The sequence below is a fragment of the Labrus bergylta genome, chromosome 8, assembly GCF_963930695.1.
Source record: "Labrus bergylta chromosome 8, fLabBer1.1, whole genome shotgun sequence".
Lineage (NCBI taxonomy): Eukaryota > Metazoa > Chordata > Actinopteri > Labriformes > Labridae > Labrus > Labrus bergylta.
The window spans coordinates 4,975,100-4,991,667 of record NC_089202.1 but is presented as its reverse complement, the minus strand read 5'-3'; the positions used below and the strand labels follow the sequence as shown (position 1 = coordinate 4,991,667).

The following is a 16,568-nucleotide window of genomic DNA, read 5'->3' as shown; positions in this document are numbered from 1 at the left end:
AAAAAATAGTAAAGAATGAGGGGTTTGTTTTTAAGTTCATACAAAGTATTGCCTGGAATTTAATCGTGCATCGTGTTTGTTGAAACGTGTTTTTGCAGTGTGTCGACGAGCTTCAGTTGACTTAAGATAAATATAATTTGGATCATTTGTAACAATTACTTTACTTAAATCGTCCGTTTTTTTTTTTTAATAAAATGTTCCCTATGTTACCCAACTTTTTAATTACTCTAATTCGGTATATCTGTGTGTCTGTGGAGACACTGCCTTCCTTTTCTTCTTGTAGCATTATAAATCCCTCTCCCTCCGTAGACTGTAATCTGCTTTACTTCAGTGACACCTTCAGCCTCTCTGATTGGCTGCTTGGATCTCCTCTAACATGCCACTGGCTGTCTCAGGTGTCCATCACAGTGGTTTTGTTTCGGGACAGAAATGCACCCGCACTTCAGCTGCAGTCAGCACTGCTGCTTTATTGTTAAGTTGTAAATTGTCATAATGGTTTCTATGCACTTTGGATGCAATGACATGTAATGTCGAGGGAAGAGAGGTCCGATTCAGTCTGTGTCATGTAAGTTTGATCCTGTTTGACCATTGTTAGCTCGCAACTTCTGGCTGTCTCTGTAGTTCTGTTTTTACAAATCTAACTTGTTTTGATAATGAACTTATAATAATGTAGTATAATAATATTTTACCCTGTTTCCTTTATTTTCTTCAATGTCAATGAAATTATTTTGTTTAGACTGTGGGTAAATCCTGTTAAGCAATGCTGAACTCTAAGCCATCCAAGGTTCATTTGCAGATCCAAACAAGAGTAAGTTAGATCAAGAATATTCATATTAAAATCCAAACCTCATGTATTTTTATTACGAAGCATTAAAAAGATAGAGATCTATTCTTCAGTGAGTGCGTTGTATCCCTTCTTGCAGAATAACTGATTAAAGCTTTGTAATTTCCCCCACAGCACAATCAGTTATGGAGACAAACAGCCAGCGCTCTGATGTCCTGGAAACTGATGATGACGTCCCGGCTCTTGCACAAGTAAGAGATGACACTTCAGCATCCATCGTCTCTGTGAAAGGCCTGAAGGAGAACTGGCAGAAGTGGTCCCATGAGCACCAGGAGTACCAGAAGCACAACCCCTTCAGCAACAACTCCACGCCCAGTGTGGTGGTCCCTCAAAGAGGCCAGGATGACTATGGGAAGCCCCTGCAGGGATCCATGACAGAGCAGCGGGGAAAGGATGCTCACACACGCATTTACAGAGAAGTTCAGGAGCTGTGCGAGGTTATAAGGGACATTGGAGAGCACAGAGATGGAGATCTGGATGGGAAAGTGATCGCTGTTGAATTTGGGAAACTGTTTGAGCATTATGTGACCATCTCTAATAAACTGGTTGGGATTCTTCTACGAGCAAGGAAACAAGGGTTGGTTGACTTTGAGGGGGAGATGCTGTGGCAGGGGAAGGATGAGCACACAGTTATAACTCTGTTGCAGTGATCAAGAACTTGGAAAACAGCGTTGAAGTTGCATGCAGTACAGAGCTACCTCAAAATAATAATGAGCCACAATTTTCAGCAATCACAGAAGTTATCAGCATGTTGATATGTGAAGAAAAACATTTGTAAGAGAGGTTAAAGGGCATGCAAATATATTTTAATTGTAGATCAAGTAGATGAGTGAGCTGCTGAAATTAAGTCAGCCTGACCCAAGGAAACAACATGGTGCTTCATAGCATGTAGCCAACCTGTATACAGTTTGAAACTGTACCACACTGAGATTAGAAGTATACACTGAAAATGCTGTTTTTATGGAGCCAAAACTCCCATCTTCTACTATGCACTGATATCAAAACGCCATAATCTCTACTGCCAAAAAACATTGCCATGCATTATAATGACCTTTTTAGCCGAAAGGTAGAAGTAGAATGATGAGTGTGAAAGTGCTGCTTATGGTATGATAATAAAGAGGTAAGGTAAGGTTCTTTGTTAACAGTAAGCACTGCCTCGTGTAGTTTAACTAATGACGATGAGACCGTGTAAACTGATATGTCACTTCAATGGAAAGACACTGAGAAGCAGCAATACATTATTTATTGTAATAAAACTCATTTATAAAGTGAATACACTTTTTTACAGTACATTAAGTAGGGTCTTCTCTGTTTACATTCCTTTATACATAAAGCATAGCATTGAATACTATAGTTATTCTTAATACGCTTACCAGTCAGTTCACATTAACCATTTTCACATAATACATTAACATACATCAGCCTATACACCACTATGTTTCAGTGCTTGTTAGAAACATCAAGCATCATTACTTTCTTCAGAGGATGATGTAGTTGCTTCTGCTGTAAAGGAGCCGCATTAATAATGAAGGATGAGGTTTCTCTGTGCTTTGAGTGTTAGTGATCTCAGCTATGACACAAAATTCCCTTCAGTAAGAAGACCGAACATGCAGTAGTTGAGGAAGTCAGAGTACACATAGGCTATCAATATATTACGATATCAAACTGCTTTTTCTTACGACTGTTCGATACAATTTCAGCTCTACATGCAGGACCTCAAAGCTGCAAAACATCAAGGCATCCCTGCATGTAAACAGTTCAAATCATTTGTCAGTTATTCTGGTGTGTTTGGCTTCGAACTGATGTTAAAAGTAATATTGAAACATCTATTGTTCTTCGAGAATCACCTTTAAGTAAAAAAAAAAAAAAAACCTTCCATATCTTATCTGGATATTAATAGACCTGAGACTCACTGTATGCTTTAGTACTTGGTCCATTTTGTTCATGCATACATTTTAAACGAATGCATGGAGATTAAATTCACCTCTTCTGTAAAAGAGGAAAGTTGAAGAAAGTTGAATTTTCATTTGTGAAAATTTAATTTGAAACATTTTGATACCAAAGAGGAAAACTAAGTAATCCATCATTACAATCATGTCACTGGTTTAAAATACTGTCATCGGCCACAGCAAAATAGACAGCAACTAATGACTACTGTCAAAAATGACATCTGCTAGAAGTGAGATGTTGTCGTCCCTCGGAAAGCAGTCAGGTAGTATAACGACTGTTTCCAGAGCACTTCATCAGTTGCTCTCTCCTTTAGAGTTGAGGAGCTCAATTAGCTGCTCTGCCTGCAAGAGATGAACAGATAAGGAAACAACAAAAGTTAGACTAGCAGCAGTACTGCCAGGCCTTTTTTTCCACTAGGATAAACAAAATGACAGTGTCATGGTTACAGTCAACAAGAGAAAAACTGAGCGAAATAAGATGCATGTGTTATCTTTACAGATCTACAGTGCAAAATGTCGGCTTTTATTAATCAATCATTTAGTTTTTACACACAAGAATACTTTGATACTTAGTAAATGAACCATTTGCACTTCATTGAACGTTTCCTCATCTTAACCTATGTACCACTGTAGCATTTAAATACATACTGGAGAGAGTGCTTACCGTGATAAACCAATAGGAGTTGAGCCTGTAGAAGAGGCGGGACATGAAGCCCATTTGACTGGCAGGTGCCAGGACGTGGAGGTGTAGGTGTGTGACAGAACAAAATGGGGGCCAATGAAAACCAAACCTGCAGACATGAAGACAAGAAACAAAAAAATGTTTCTTACTGCTTGAAAGAAAAAGATTCCACTGATTGTTTCAACATCACAGCAGGAGACATGTTACAAAAGCTAAATAAGTGAATGAGTTACACAACTGATATACAGACAAGATATTATCTGTAACATAACGTACATTAGATCAAGAACTGCTGTTGACTTGGTAAATACAGTTCTTTGTTTACTCTTAATTTGAGTAGATACTGCGGTGACAAGAATGTTTGCCATTGCCCTGCCATGGGTAGGGATTATTTGCTAGGATTCTGTCTAAACAGGTATTGTGTTGATTATTGATTTTCAACAGAGAGGCAGTATACCTCAAAGTAATGTATCAGTCACTATGTGTAAACAGTAAAAATCAAGCTGATCCTTGACCTGTGCTGAATAACTTTAAGGGACATTAGCTGTTAGAGTGAAGATGTTCGTAGTAAACTGTCACCCTTACATAAGGGCGGCTGTGGCTCAGTTGGTAGAGTCGTCGCCTCTCTCCCCAGCTGAGCAACATGTCCAATGTGTCCTTGGGCACTTAACCCCGAATTGCTCCCACTGCTTCAGTGGTGGTGTATGAATGGGATTAGTTACTTCTGATGGATGATACTACATAGCGATCATCACTACCATCAGTGTGTGAAAGGGTGTGAATGGGTGGGTGTGACATGTGGTGTAAAAGTGCTTTGAGTAGTCGGAAGACTAGAAAAGCGCTAAATAAGCTCAAGTCCATTTACCATTTACATGCATTACCCACCTGACATCGCTGAGGTCTGTTACGTTGTTTTTCTGGAGGATCTCTTTCCCTGTCTCCACCATCCGCTTTACTGTGAGGGAAAACAAAAACATCATTTTTAAAGACACAATTTTCCATTAAAAATTTGAATTCACTCAAAGTTGAACAAGATGTGCTTTATATTTTACAGCGCGCTTCATATTTACTTAGTCCAACTTAAATTCCAGTCAACTGCATACTGTAAGTAAAGGGAAAACATTCAAACTGTCTTCCCACATAAAGAGGAAATCATCATGAAGTATTTTTTTTTCTTCTAAGTTCAACCTTGTTAGTAACAAGACAATCCTTACCCAAAGGCACATGTTCTTTACTGAGAGATTTACAGTTTCCAACATGCTTGGATGGGACGACCAAGTAATGGTGAGGGGCTCCAGGTTTGATGTCTCTGAAACATGAGATTTCCTCATCCTGTTGCAAAGAGAGGAAAAGACTTAATAGATAGATAGATAGATAGATAGATAGATACTTTATTGATCCCGAGAGAAATTCAAAGCATCCAGTAGCAGGTTACAAAGACGTACATGACATGAAACATTTGTCACAAATCAAGCCGCAAAAAAAGCCGCAAAACCAACGCCCCCCTCCCATACATATATATTAACTTGATAAAAAGATTTAAAGAATACCTCTAGATGAATCAAACTTAAACTGTGCAATTAAAAATAGACTTATACAAGAAATGTACATAACCCGTGCAGGGATAAAAATATATGTGTAATTTAAACAAGAACCTTTAAACAGTTGAGGAAAAAAATCTGTAATTAGACCTGAATATAAAAAATAAAAAAGTGTTGACCTTCTGAAGTTGTGTTGTTTATATATGAACAGCAATGTTTAAAAAAGCAGATAGTTCAGAGTTATCAAAAACAGACATTAAATAACAGGCAGTGCAAACATTAAATTAAAAGTGCTATTTAAGTAATTGAGGTGATCATTAAAGTGATAAACAAATTCAAATAAAGAAAATAAAAAAGCTTGAGGAGTAGGCTACTCATTTAAAAGGGTTTATGCTAAAATGGTGACTTCAGTGACTTACATATTAACTTCATGTGAGTTTTAGTTATTTATATTAACATCTGTGGTTTACAGACTGTAATTTACAACTGGAGAGTGTTTCAGGTAGATTGAACAAGGTGAATTTGTCAGGGTCCGTAGTATTAAAAAAAGATTATTAAATATTAGAGATTAGTATTCAGGACCAACATAGAAAACAGATCTAACAGTGAATACATAAACAAACACAACAAGGTGAGGCCAGCATGTGAAACTACAATATGTATAGCCTGTGAATGCGAGAGTTTACATATTTGATTTTAATTTCTCTAATAATCCGGGTTTTGTCATTTTTACAGTCTATGGTTTTGTCATTTTTACAGTCTATGGTTTTGTCATTTTTACAGTCTATGGTTTTGTCATTTTTACAGTCTATGGTTTTGTCACACAGATCAATCTAAACAGCTGATTAGCAACAGGCTAACGGGTGCTAGCTTCGCTCTCAACAGTTTTTAATCTTTTCCAATAGTCTCACACAGTGAAGAAGCTCTGTTCCCAGTTCATTGTTTACAATCCTGCAGAAAATACATTTCTTCTCATAGCCTTCGGTTGGCACACTGCCCGTTTTGGAGATTTCCACCTGGGCAGGTTGTGTAACGTTAGCCTCGACGCCGGCCATTGTTGACTGTTGGCCTGCAAGACCTGCTCAATAGATCTCAGAGATCATCGAGCTGTCAAGGGGAAACTAAAAGATTGTCGATCTATTGCAAGTCTAATGTGAGAAAATAGCCACCAGAGAGCGATGTAGTTCAACTAACTCCATATTCTGTAACCATAGACTGTAAATATGACTGTTATACAATATAATTATTATAATATATTATTATTATTTATATGATTATATATTTATATTATAATATAATTATTATATATAATATTACTGTTATATATACTGTTTATATAAATATTAATATTAAATATTATGGTCTGTAACCCATTCATGAGGGCAACCATGCCGGCCCCGCCGCTTTCTAGGTGAAATCATTTCACCTGAATGAATGGCGGTTAATGGACAAGTTGGGTCGGTCATTACTTTAAAACTGCAAGTATGAGCATAAATCTGATGACCAGTGATGTAAACATTTAAAATATGACATTTCTGAACAGAGATCGACATCATAACGGTATAAAATGAACCATGTACGTGAGTGTTCAATCTCTCTCCGTCAAACTGCTCAAACGAGTCATCAGAGGAAACTGACTTTAAACACCTGATGAGTCATTAATAACCGTGTTACCTGAGAGGGATCTTTATTTTTAAATAACATTTATCTGTCATAGTTTCTAACAGTGTTCATAGCTGTAATGGAGAGGTTACAGACGTAAATAATGATGAGTGGGGCGAGACGAGGTGTTATCGAGCTAGAGCACTTTTTATTTTGACATTTATTTTTCAGTAAGAGGATTTGGTGTAGTGTTTCTTCATTTAGAGACATTTTCACCAACATATTTATGTGATGTGATAGTTGAAACGTTGTTAATACATTAGTGAATGTGTGAAGAATCTGTTAAGACTTCTTCTGTCACTGAGCGATCACTTTAATACTCTCTAGTTTCAGTCCAACTACACACAGCTCTTCTTTTACCCTCCTTCGTCATTTGAAAATGAAAACCCGATACTAAATTGTGTTTTTAAAATAGTCTGAAGTACAAAAAGATACGCGTTTAATCTCACTGCTTCCAGTGTTTTCTAATCTACTTCCGACACATTCTCAGGGCTTGTTTTCACTCTGGCGAGCCGGAAGTGACGCTTGACTTCAATTCCGGTAAACGTCACAACCATAGACTGTAAACAACCGCTACATATATTCTATTGAATTCAATATCATCAGGGCAGCCTGCTTTACGTAAACATTAGGTTCCCTCATTTTGTCAGACATAGGGTAGCCAATTTTATAAGAACATTTAATTAATTAGACATAACCGTAATAAATGTAATGTAAACATAATGTAATAAAACTTCCAATTCAGTATTTTAACAATGGTTAATAGGTCTTTGAATGGCACTTTTAGCCATAAATGACTTTGTTTTAGCTTAAGATATCTCTAGCAAGAACTGTTGGTCTTTATTGACAATTACTATTATTATTATTATTATTATTATTATTATTATTAGGCTATTCGAACGCTCACAGGATTAGTCTTAACTTAAGCGATTATGATTATTCTGTAGGCCTATAGTAGAATAAACATCTGAAAAATCGTACCTGTTCTATTGCCATCTTTTATGGCCTAATTCTCTTCCCATGCAGATCAAGCTCTAAACATTGAATAAACAAGAATAACATTGTAAGGGCAACTTAGCCCTGAAACGTTCTGATAAGAGCTGTCATATCAAATATTGGCTCTAAGCCTTGGGGCCTTTTGATCTTTTAGCAACTGCATGCACTTATCAGCTCTTTAACACACATTCAGTTTCTATTCTCCCTACATCTGTGACAAACTCTCAGAAAACTGCAGGTCAGCTGAAACTCTCAGCTCTTAAAAATTGAGGTTAAAGACTCACCTGTTTACAGCTGCCTTACATTAAACAGTTTTAATAAGATTTTCAACTCTGCACTGTAACTTTTAGGCTTTTTATTTTTCATTTTATTACTATTACTCTGCACTGTAACTTTTATTGTTATTATGTAACTCTTTTTATATTTTAATTTTATTTATTTCAATTCATTTGTTGAATGTTTCTGAAGTAACATTTAAGCCTTAATCTTACATTAATCCTCAATATTGGATTAAAATCCTAAATATTGGATTTTCTTCTATTGTTAAATTCTAAGCATTGGATTTTCTGGATTCTGCATACAACCGTAAAAATATGCATCCTGTCAAGACGTTTTCAGGATTCAGGGAAAATCTCACGCGAGTCCTTCAAATCTGGGATCTGAAGGTAGCAAAAATGCAGTAAAAAGGGATTTTCTATTTGAATGTTTCTTTTTTCCTCTGTCATGAAGCTTTTGATGTTTTGTGTGAAGCACTTTGAATTGCCTTGTTACTGAAATGTGATATATAAATAAACTTGCCTCGCCTTAGCTATCCACCCATTCCAATGTCTTCATGGTTGTGCTGGTTGTAAAATCAATACTGATTATCAGGTTGTAAGTTGACGACTGGGTGCTGGCCGTTTAACAGACTCAGTTTCTGTATGGTATGCAGTTGTTTTGTAGCCCAACAAAAAACATGCTTTAATTGAGAGAGATGCCTTGCTCTGCTGTTTTCAGGGATTTTCTAATTGCGTCTTAGTGTACTCTTTTGTGACTCTTTGTAATACATATTAATACATATAAGAAAATGTCTTCTGTCATACTTCTCATTTTCTTCCATATGCCTTTCACACCATTACAGTGGAAAATACAAATGTGACTGCTCATATTTATACTTTGAAGTCTTTTAATGCTTACAAGAACAAAACTGAACAAACAGCTTCCTTTGTGAAAAGGTGATATTTTGTTTTTGAATTTTATTCACAGTTACATAAAGCTTGTATTTCACCAGGAAAGACAACATTTTAATGTGGTTCCACAACACAATATCAGCAGCACCAGCACTGCCTGACAGACTCAAACTTGGAGAAATGAGATACAAAAAACAGCATACAAACAGGGAAAATATCTATTTCTTTTGCTTTCCTATTTAAATATTCTTCAAATAAATTTTTATGTTTAACTTAAAATGATCTCATAAAACATTTCAAATTCATGCAAATAAGGCAGGTGTGTCACTTCCAAAAAAAAAAAAAAAAAAGAAGTTACAGTTAACGGTTGAGGTACCTTCCTCCACAAACTTCACGCATCACTGATAAAAAGTTTTAGTAGGCCAATTCTATGCTTCTATTTTCAAGCCAGTTTCCTTGTTCTTCATTTTTAGCTTTAGTATTCATATGGAGAACAGTCAAAACATACATCATTTAGAAAAAAAAAAAAAAAAAAAAGAAGTGCATTCAGAGTTCAGACGTGGGTCCTATCATGTTCCAGTGTTCAAACCAAAAATTACCTATTTTATTCTTTTGTCTTGAGGATATGAAAAGCCAAGTGCCAATGTGCCAAGTATGCTTCATAATCCTTTAGGCCAGTGGTGTCCAAACTTTTTTCTTGCAGGCCAAAATTGTCGTGCTAGAATCGCTCGTGGGCCACAGGTTTTGTTTTTTAAAATATAGTTGAAAACATAGTAAGGCTTTGTAGATCAGAATCAAAAGGCTCTCTTAATAAACCCTTTAATAATAGCAAATCAAATATTTTGATTTCTTCGTTCTACTTTATTTGTTTTTTTCTCAGAATCAAGCCTGTAACGTGGTTCATTTTTTTGGAAAAGCTTTCAGCATTTAGCTTAGGTCATCAAAATCTTTTGATTCTTCATTTGAAGTCACGGGCCTCAAAATATCCCCTCAAGCAAATAGCCCTCGGGCCGCACTTTGGACACCCCTGCTTTAGGCCATTAAACAAGTAGGACTACGCACACACACGTTCTGTAAACACTATTTATATGTGCCAAATGTTTCACATTGTTTTTTGAAAGGAAGAAAAAACAATTCTTACTTTTCTTATGTGCTTATCGTAACAAACTTTTAATCCAACAGTGTTACTCTGACTTTTGTATTATAATGCTCTCTATAACAAAGATGAGCCATGGAAGCCTTTACGCTTTAGATCCCATGTTACTAACTTGGCCAAGCATTGGGATAGTGGTGACTGGCTGGAAGTTTGCAGTTAGAGGACCCAGATCTGCAGATTTTAATCCCGCCACATGGATTTTAACAGGGACAGATCACCCCAAAACTGAACATGAAGCCCAGGCCGTGAACCAGACCAGGCCTGAGTCTGAGCCAGGTGCACTTTACAGCAGCTGCTCCATCAGGCCATGGCTGAACCACGCATACAGCCTTTTAGTCTAGAAGTTCTGTTACTCCAGACAATTCTTTAAGTTTTACTTTGTTTTATCTTGTCGTTTTAGATGTTCTCTATCAGTTCTGAACAGTCCAAACTTCGAGGTCTTGTACAATGAAGTCTTCCTGCGATGACAGAGACACATTGTGGAAGGTGGGACAGGAGAAGCTTGAACCATGGTACAGATCAGCATCCAGCCACAGGCCAAATCCACCCCTACAGAACAGGAAACAAATAGCAATTCAATGCACAATCTATTAAAAGCTCATATAAGAGACATTGTAATCCAGATGTTTATCAGGTAGGTAGTTTAACAGGTATAATCACAATCCTGCTTTGTATTACTATATGATACTGCTAGGCCTATATCCCGCCTTCTCCTCAGATGAGCATGTCTAAGTTTAATAGGTTTAGTTTTAAATAACCAAAAACGTACCCTCCGCCACCAATCTGCAGAGACTCCAGGTTCCCGCTCACAAAGTAGGAATTCTCACCGCTCCACCTGTACGCCTGAAAATCCAGAACATAAAATCATTGGAAAAAGGCAATCAAACTCAGAGCACAAGTCTTAAAGTTTAAGTATAATTTTTGAAAATTCTCTGAAATTCTTTATTTGTTTCTTTAGCGTAAGAATTTCTTTATATTTTGCAAACTTTACGGCTACTGTTTTATGAGAAAACACAAAAAGCCTTCTTCTTGTCAACATGAACACTCATCCTTTATAGCCTCTCTATAACTGTACTATAGCTGATTAAAAACCATTCAAATCTCACCTGGAATTCAGGGTTGGAGCTGAACAGGAAGGTTTCTCCTGTGCCGTAGGAGTATTTACTGACTTTGAATGGATCAGAAGAAAAAGCACCAAAGACCTGGGACGAAGTAAGATAGCATTTCATTAAAGGAGTACCAACAGTTATTCCGTGAAAGTGTCAGTTTGACTCCATTTGTTTTAAGAAAAGTGTTGTTTATAAAGATGCCAACCTTTTGCTGCATGTCTTTAATGACAAGCAACACAGGGCTGTCCAGGCCGGCCATGTTCCTGTACAGAGTCTTCAGGCTGCTGCCATGGATAGCTGTACTGTAGACCAGCTGCCATGGATACCCTTGGGTCCTTGCTGGCATCTGAGCAGCAAGCTGTTGAAAAAAAATGTTGTTCATCAAATGATGTCTACCTGACATGTAAAAAAAAAAAAACAGGTATTGTCCTCCACAAAATTGTCATCCTTGCTTTTTTCTTCCAAAAAATGAGTGTGTATATAACTTACTCTCTTCAGTTGGTGGTCATCCAGCAGCTGGCTGTGGTCTCCCAGCACAGGGAGGATGTCCTCATCTTCTTCCTGGTACTCAGGCTCCTCTGCCTCAGAGTCGTCAGAGCTACACAGACTCAGTCGACGCTTGGCTTCTTGTACTTTGACGATCTGAAGAATAAACAAAAAGTAACAAGTCTGTCAGAAAATGTATCAAACAATATAAAACCTTTTCTCAATGGTTACTTTTCTCAGCTGTCCTATTTTTTTTCATTAAAATGTCCTGTTAGTGGTGCAGTGGCTCGAAGGCAGTGCAAACATGACATTTTAAGATTAAAGCTAAGGAGTGGGAGGCTGCACAAGCACAGAGCATTGGAACAGCAACATAGCAAGTGGATTCATAACTTGAGTGCTGGATGACAAGCTTCTTTGGAAGGACAATAAATAAACATCCTTTCTCTAAAGTACATTACATTGTTCTAAAAATAAGTAACTGACATGTAAACATGCAGTACAGTAGTCCTACCTGGACATATGGCTCCACACAGTCACGAGCAAAATAAAGCACTTTGATATTTTTTGGAAGCAGCTTCATAGCTCCTGATTTCTCTGTCAATAGCGACACTCCACAGTACCACATGTCTATTTCCTGAGCTAACCAGCATCTTTCACATTTATACAGTCTGGATTCCTTTCACTTTCTTGTTGTGAGATTTCATTGGTTGGAAACTTGAGTGCACAGGCTTCTCATTGGTTTGTTCCAATGCTGAACAGTTTCTTTTCTCTCGAAGAGGAAAGTGAAGCACAGTTTTAGATGCTGGCAGGCAGGATGTCCATATATGGAGGCAATGAGATTTCCCACAATGTCTGGGACAAATGCCAAGCACTTTACAGCCTCAATTACTGTAAGTCGACATTTTATGATTTCTATCTGAAAATATTTGGATTGTGAAGTGCTTCTTGTTATCCTGCAGCCAAGGAGGGCTTTAGTTGAATCTTTAGACATATAATATTTACAAATACATACCTCCCAGTTGTTAGCAGTGCTGTTTGCAGAGTTGCTGAGGAGCTTGTTGATCACAGCTACCTTTTCCTTCTCCACTACCAGGTAGCGGTTCTGATGTTTCTCCCTGATGAGATAGCGGGGCTTTGGTTGCTTCTTGTCCCCCTTCTTGTATAATGCAGGAGACCACTGCACAAAGAAGGTGTAAAGGTGATCAACCCTGTTGAAGCAAGAGGACAAAGTGCACTTTTTACTTACAGATAACATACTGTGTACTAGAGAGAGATTGTTTAAGATGCATGGGGCCTGCCATGTCCTAAAGGAATTGTAATTTACTTTGTAAGGGCTAAAGGGAAAATACAATGACGTAACTGTTTAACAAAAAAATGACTGTATGTTTCACCATTTAGACTGGAATACATCCGATAATCTTTGACCTATACTGAGCATGTACCTGATGATTTTTTAAGATGTTAATAATGGTTGCCCTGGCCTCCATTTCCCATGAAAAAGAGGAAAAAAATCTAAACTTATCAAGAGCCACTATGCAATACTGGGATATTTGTTGAAATGTGCCAAAACATGACTTGCCATGAAGGGAAGCATGCCCTGAATGTGTAAGGCATTAGTCATGAGGACATGTGGAGCAAATCAGGAACTTTAGACAATTCAATGATGAAATCCAAGACCGTGTGTGGTTTCGAACTAGTGTAAACCAGTTAGGTTACTTCACCTCAATCAAAAAGCACCCCCAGCCCACTCACTTCCCTTTTCTCCATCTTTCTGCCATATACATTCACACCCAGAAAATCACACTAGGCTATTTCCAAACTCTTGGACCTATAATTCTGCACTGCAACAACTTTTTAGTGACCCATTAATTACCCTAAACTTTTGCACATAAAGATTAAGATCAGAGTTTCCTATTAAAATGGTAACTGCAGGTCCTATAGCTCAGAAATGACCTAAACTATCTTAAATAAGCAACAAAATAAAACATTTAAAACTTTATACCATTAACATCTTCAGAACCAGGAAAAAAAAACATCCAAAACGTCTTAGTCATTTGTTTCACTTACTCTCCGACACTGTATGCAACTCCCATGGTTGAAGAAGAGGAAGGTGTTGATGGTAAACTGTGAGGAGAAGGAGCGAGTAGATGGTTTGGAGGCTCAGTGCTTGAGAAGCATGTCCACACTGAGTGGCCACCATCAGCAGCATTTTATACCCAAGGATCAATCTCTGGGATAAGCCCCTGTGACAATAAACCCTCCCTTTCTCCCTATAAGCTCTACATAGCTTGCACATTTTTTTACGCAAAGATTACACAATGATGCCTGAAAGTTTGTGACACATTAACCTGACCTGCCAAGTGTCCCTGTCCTTGAGTTTGGCAGCAGGCCAGACTGTCACTGTGTCAATGGCTCAGTGACCACTGAGGTGGCTTTATATAGAGATAAATGCCTGCATGTCCATTTTATTGTCTTTGCAACGAGCCAAACCATCTGTTTTCTGTAGTCTACTTTTCTGCCGCTCTTTGTGCACTTTGCAGCCAGTTAGGGGGTTGTTTGTTTTTCAGGTAACATTTAAAAAATAAAAAAGCATTACAGTTTGCTTTTACATTATACCTTTAAAGTAGTTTAAAAAGGTCCACCTATGGGTGCTGATGGCCTGCACCCTATTACAGGAGGCTATAGTCCTCCAAACGAGGGGCACCGGTGTAAGTCCGACCTGGGCCTGTCTCTTAATTTCCTACTCTATCCTATCAAATAAAGAAAAGAAGCCCAAACATTAAGCTTAAAAAGAAAAAAAAAAAAAAAAAAGGTCAACCTGAATGCAAAACAGCATTAAATACTTCATCGTCAGATCATCAGTTCAAGTATTTGATAGATTCCTTTCTGGGGAATGAGCACTTTGAGAACTATTGTTTATGACACTTGAATATGTTTACTTCAGGGATTAGTCTGACATGATCATTATTAACTTTGTTCGTGTGAGTTACACCTTATTTGAAGCTAGTTTAAAAAAAAAAAAAAAAGAAAAGGTAAGCCTAGCTGGAAAAAACAAAACAAACAAAAAAAAAAAAAAACGAGAAACACTTTTGCTCTGTTCAGCTAAAGAAATTTCACTTACCAGCATCTTTGAAGACTGCAAATAAACACATATCGTGCATGTTAAATCTGCACAAACCTACAGGTTATGATTCCAGTAGGGAATGTGTTGGTTTTAAGCAGAGGCTTCTGGCACACCGTGTCACATTCAGGAAAAAAAAAACAAAAAAAACAAGGAACTGGACCCAAGTGCAGATGCTAGAAAAATAATTTATTTAAATAAAAGATCAAAAGTCCACAACAAAAACTTAATATCAAAATCCAACAGGAGAAAAAAAAAAAAAAAAAAAAAAAAAAAGGAGCCACTGGTAAACTGACGACCGACATAGACTGACAATTAACATTCCGGCCTTTCAGGCAGAGGGCCTGGAGGCAGGACACATAGCCAGGACAGTTCAGGCAGGCAGCTAGAAGGGGGACCAGACTGGCAGGCCAATTCAGGGGCGCAGCCAGGAGCCCAACAAAACAGGCAGACCAGTTCATGGGGGAGGCCAGGAGGATTAGGCCTGGCCTCCTACAGGGACACAGTCCACAGGACCTCCGACCAGGAAGCAGGAGTCAACAGAACCTCTGATGAAGGGGCAAGATGGTGCAGTGCCTCAGACGAGGGTGCAGGAGTCGAAAGGGCCTCAGACGAGGGAGCAGGAGTCGACTGGACTGTCGAGGCGTAACCAGGAGTTGGCTGGACAGCCAAGGGGAAACCAGGAGTCAGCCGGACTGCCAACTGAGAACCAGGATGAATGCCCCACTGTGAAACAGGGGGCTGGAGTCTCTCAGCAGGCACAGGGGGACTGACGAGACTCTGCCGGAACAGGAACACAGGGAGGCTGAAACCCTGGGAAGGTAGAAGGCTGGGGCTGAGGCTCTGTGGAGCTTTCTGGCTCCAATGCGAGGTCCAGCAGAAAAACTACCAGAGAGCTAGAGGATATAGACTCCGGACATCTTGAGCCCCCACTGCATATCCTCCTACCTCATGTACCCAGAAAAATAGCGAGCCGTGTTCCCGTCCAGGGAGATGGCTCAGAGTAAAAACCAAAAGAAATCTTCTGGTTCCATGATTTTGGTCAGATCATTCTGTCATGTTCAGGTAAAAAAAAAACAAGGAACTGGGCTCAAGAGCAGAAGCTAACAAAAATGATTTATTTAAAATAAAGATCAAAAGTCCACAACAAAAACTTACTATCAAAATCCAACAGGAGAAAACAAGGAGCCACGAGGAAGCACAAGGAGACACTAGTAAACTGACGACCGACATAGGACAATGATCTGACACAGAGGAGAAGAAACACAGAGACTAAATAGACACAGGGGTAATCAAACACAAGTGAGACCATCAAGACACAGGTGAGGACAATGAGGGTAATCAGGACTGGAGAGAAACACAACAAGGAAGAAATAAATACGACAAGAAACACTGAGCACAAGAACTACAAATTGAATCCAGAACCACTAAAGACACACAGAACTCAAGAAACAACAATACACACTACACACTAGAAGACAGAGAATAAGAAATTACAAAATAAAACAGGAAACACTAAAGATATATCTAGGAAGCACACAAGGAAACAAGCAACATGGATAAACAGGATAAATGAAGACAAGGAAACCTGAAATAGACAAAAAAAAATAAACAACTAAATAACATAAAATCATGACACGACATAGAAGAAGTCCTCCTCACATCATCCTGTTTTTACACTTTTGCTTTTTTGAAGATTAAACAAACAAGATCTAAAACCTTAATTAGCTTTCAGATATGAGAACAGGCTGCTAATGTATCGTCATCTTTATAATACACACGACAGTGGTATTGATCATCTCATTCAACACCGTACTTAAGAGTAAATCGGGACATTGCCCAGATTTTGAACT

The 16,568-nt window shown here is 38.2% G+C and overlaps 3 protein-coding genes across 5 annotated transcripts; 1 reads left to right on the top strand and 2 right to left on the bottom strand.

The window, feature by feature from the left end:
* Positions 1 to 416: 416 nt before the first annotated feature.
* si:dkey-29b11.3 (actin-binding Rho-activating protein-like) lies at positions 417 to 2,117 on the top strand. Of its 2 annotated transcripts, XM_029277533.2 has the most exons (3): positions 417 to 565; positions 737 to 808; positions 959 to 2,117. In XM_029277533.2, exon 3 carries the CDS (start codon positions 970 to 972, stop codon positions 1,492 to 1,494), a length of 525 nt encoding a protein of 174 aa, XP_029133366.1. In that variant the 5' UTR covers positions 417 to 565; positions 737 to 808; positions 959 to 969; the 3' UTR covers positions 1,495 to 2,117. The 2 variants fall into 2 exon arrangements, with proteins under 2 accessions (XP_029133366.1, XP_020489291.1); XM_020633635.3 differs by lacking the exon at positions 737 to 808.
* Positions 2,070 to 6,103, bottom strand: hint3 (histidine triad nucleotide binding protein 3). The gene is made up of 5 exons (XM_020633649.3): positions 5,928 to 6,103; positions 4,690 to 4,807; positions 4,361 to 4,430; positions 3,458 to 3,584; positions 2,070 to 3,135 (listed from the first exon to the last, which is right to left on the bottom strand). The coding sequence occupies exons 1-5, from the start codon at positions 6,069 to 6,071 to the stop codon at positions 3,088 to 3,090; spliced, it is 507 nt and encodes a 168-aa protein (XP_020489305.1). The 5' UTR covers positions 6,072 to 6,103; the 3' UTR covers positions 2,070 to 3,087.
* A 2,770-nt stretch (positions 6,104 to 8,873) lies between these two features.
* ncoa7a (nuclear receptor coactivator 7a) lies at positions 8,874 to 13,802 on the bottom strand. 2 transcript variants are annotated; one of them, XM_020634583.3, is made up of 7 exons: positions 13,662 to 13,802; positions 12,607 to 12,802; positions 11,598 to 11,750; positions 11,314 to 11,466; positions 11,106 to 11,201; positions 10,769 to 10,842; positions 8,874 to 10,548 (listed from the first exon to the last, which is right to left on the bottom strand). In XM_020634583.3, exons 1-7 carry the CDS (start codon positions 13,685 to 13,687, stop codon positions 10,410 to 10,412), a joined length of 837 nt encoding a protein of 278 aa, XP_020490239.1. In that variant the 5' UTR covers positions 13,688 to 13,802; the 3' UTR covers positions 8,874 to 10,409. The 2 variants fall into 2 exon arrangements, with proteins under 2 accessions (XP_020490239.1, XP_020490246.2); XM_020634590.3 differs by lacking the exons at positions 12,607 to 12,802; positions 13,662 to 13,802 and adding an exon at positions 12,106 to 12,560.
* Between the last annotated feature and the right edge of the window lie 2,766 nt (positions 13,803 to 16,568).

Coding starts and splice junctions, on each gene's coding strand:
- hint3 (XM_020633649.3), bottom strand. CDS start 6,071: ATGGCCGGCGTCGAGGCTAACGTTACACAACCTGCCCAGGTGGAAATC. Junction 4,808..5,927: donor GAACAGAGCTTCTTCACTGT/GTGAGACTATTG, acceptor TCTTTGCAACAG/GATGAGGAAATCTCATGTTT. Junction 3,585..4,360: donor ACAGACCTCAGCGATGTCAG/GTGGGTAATGCA, acceptor TCATGTCTGCAG/GTTTGGTTTTCATTGGCCCC.
- si:dkey-29b11.3 (XM_020633635.3), top strand. CDS start 970: ATGGAGACAAACAGCCAGCGCTCTGATGTCCTGGAAACTGATGATGAC.
- ncoa7a (XM_020634583.3), bottom strand. CDS start 13,687: ATGGGAGTTGCATACAGTGTCGGAGA. Junction 11,751..12,606: donor GCACTGCTAACAACTGGGAG/GTATGTATTTGT, acceptor TTTATTCTTCAG/ATCGTCAAAGTACAAGAAGC. Junction 11,202..11,313: donor TTAAAGACATGCAGCAAAAG/GTTGGCATCTTT, acceptor ACTTCGTCCCAG/GTCTTTGGTGCTTTTTCTTC.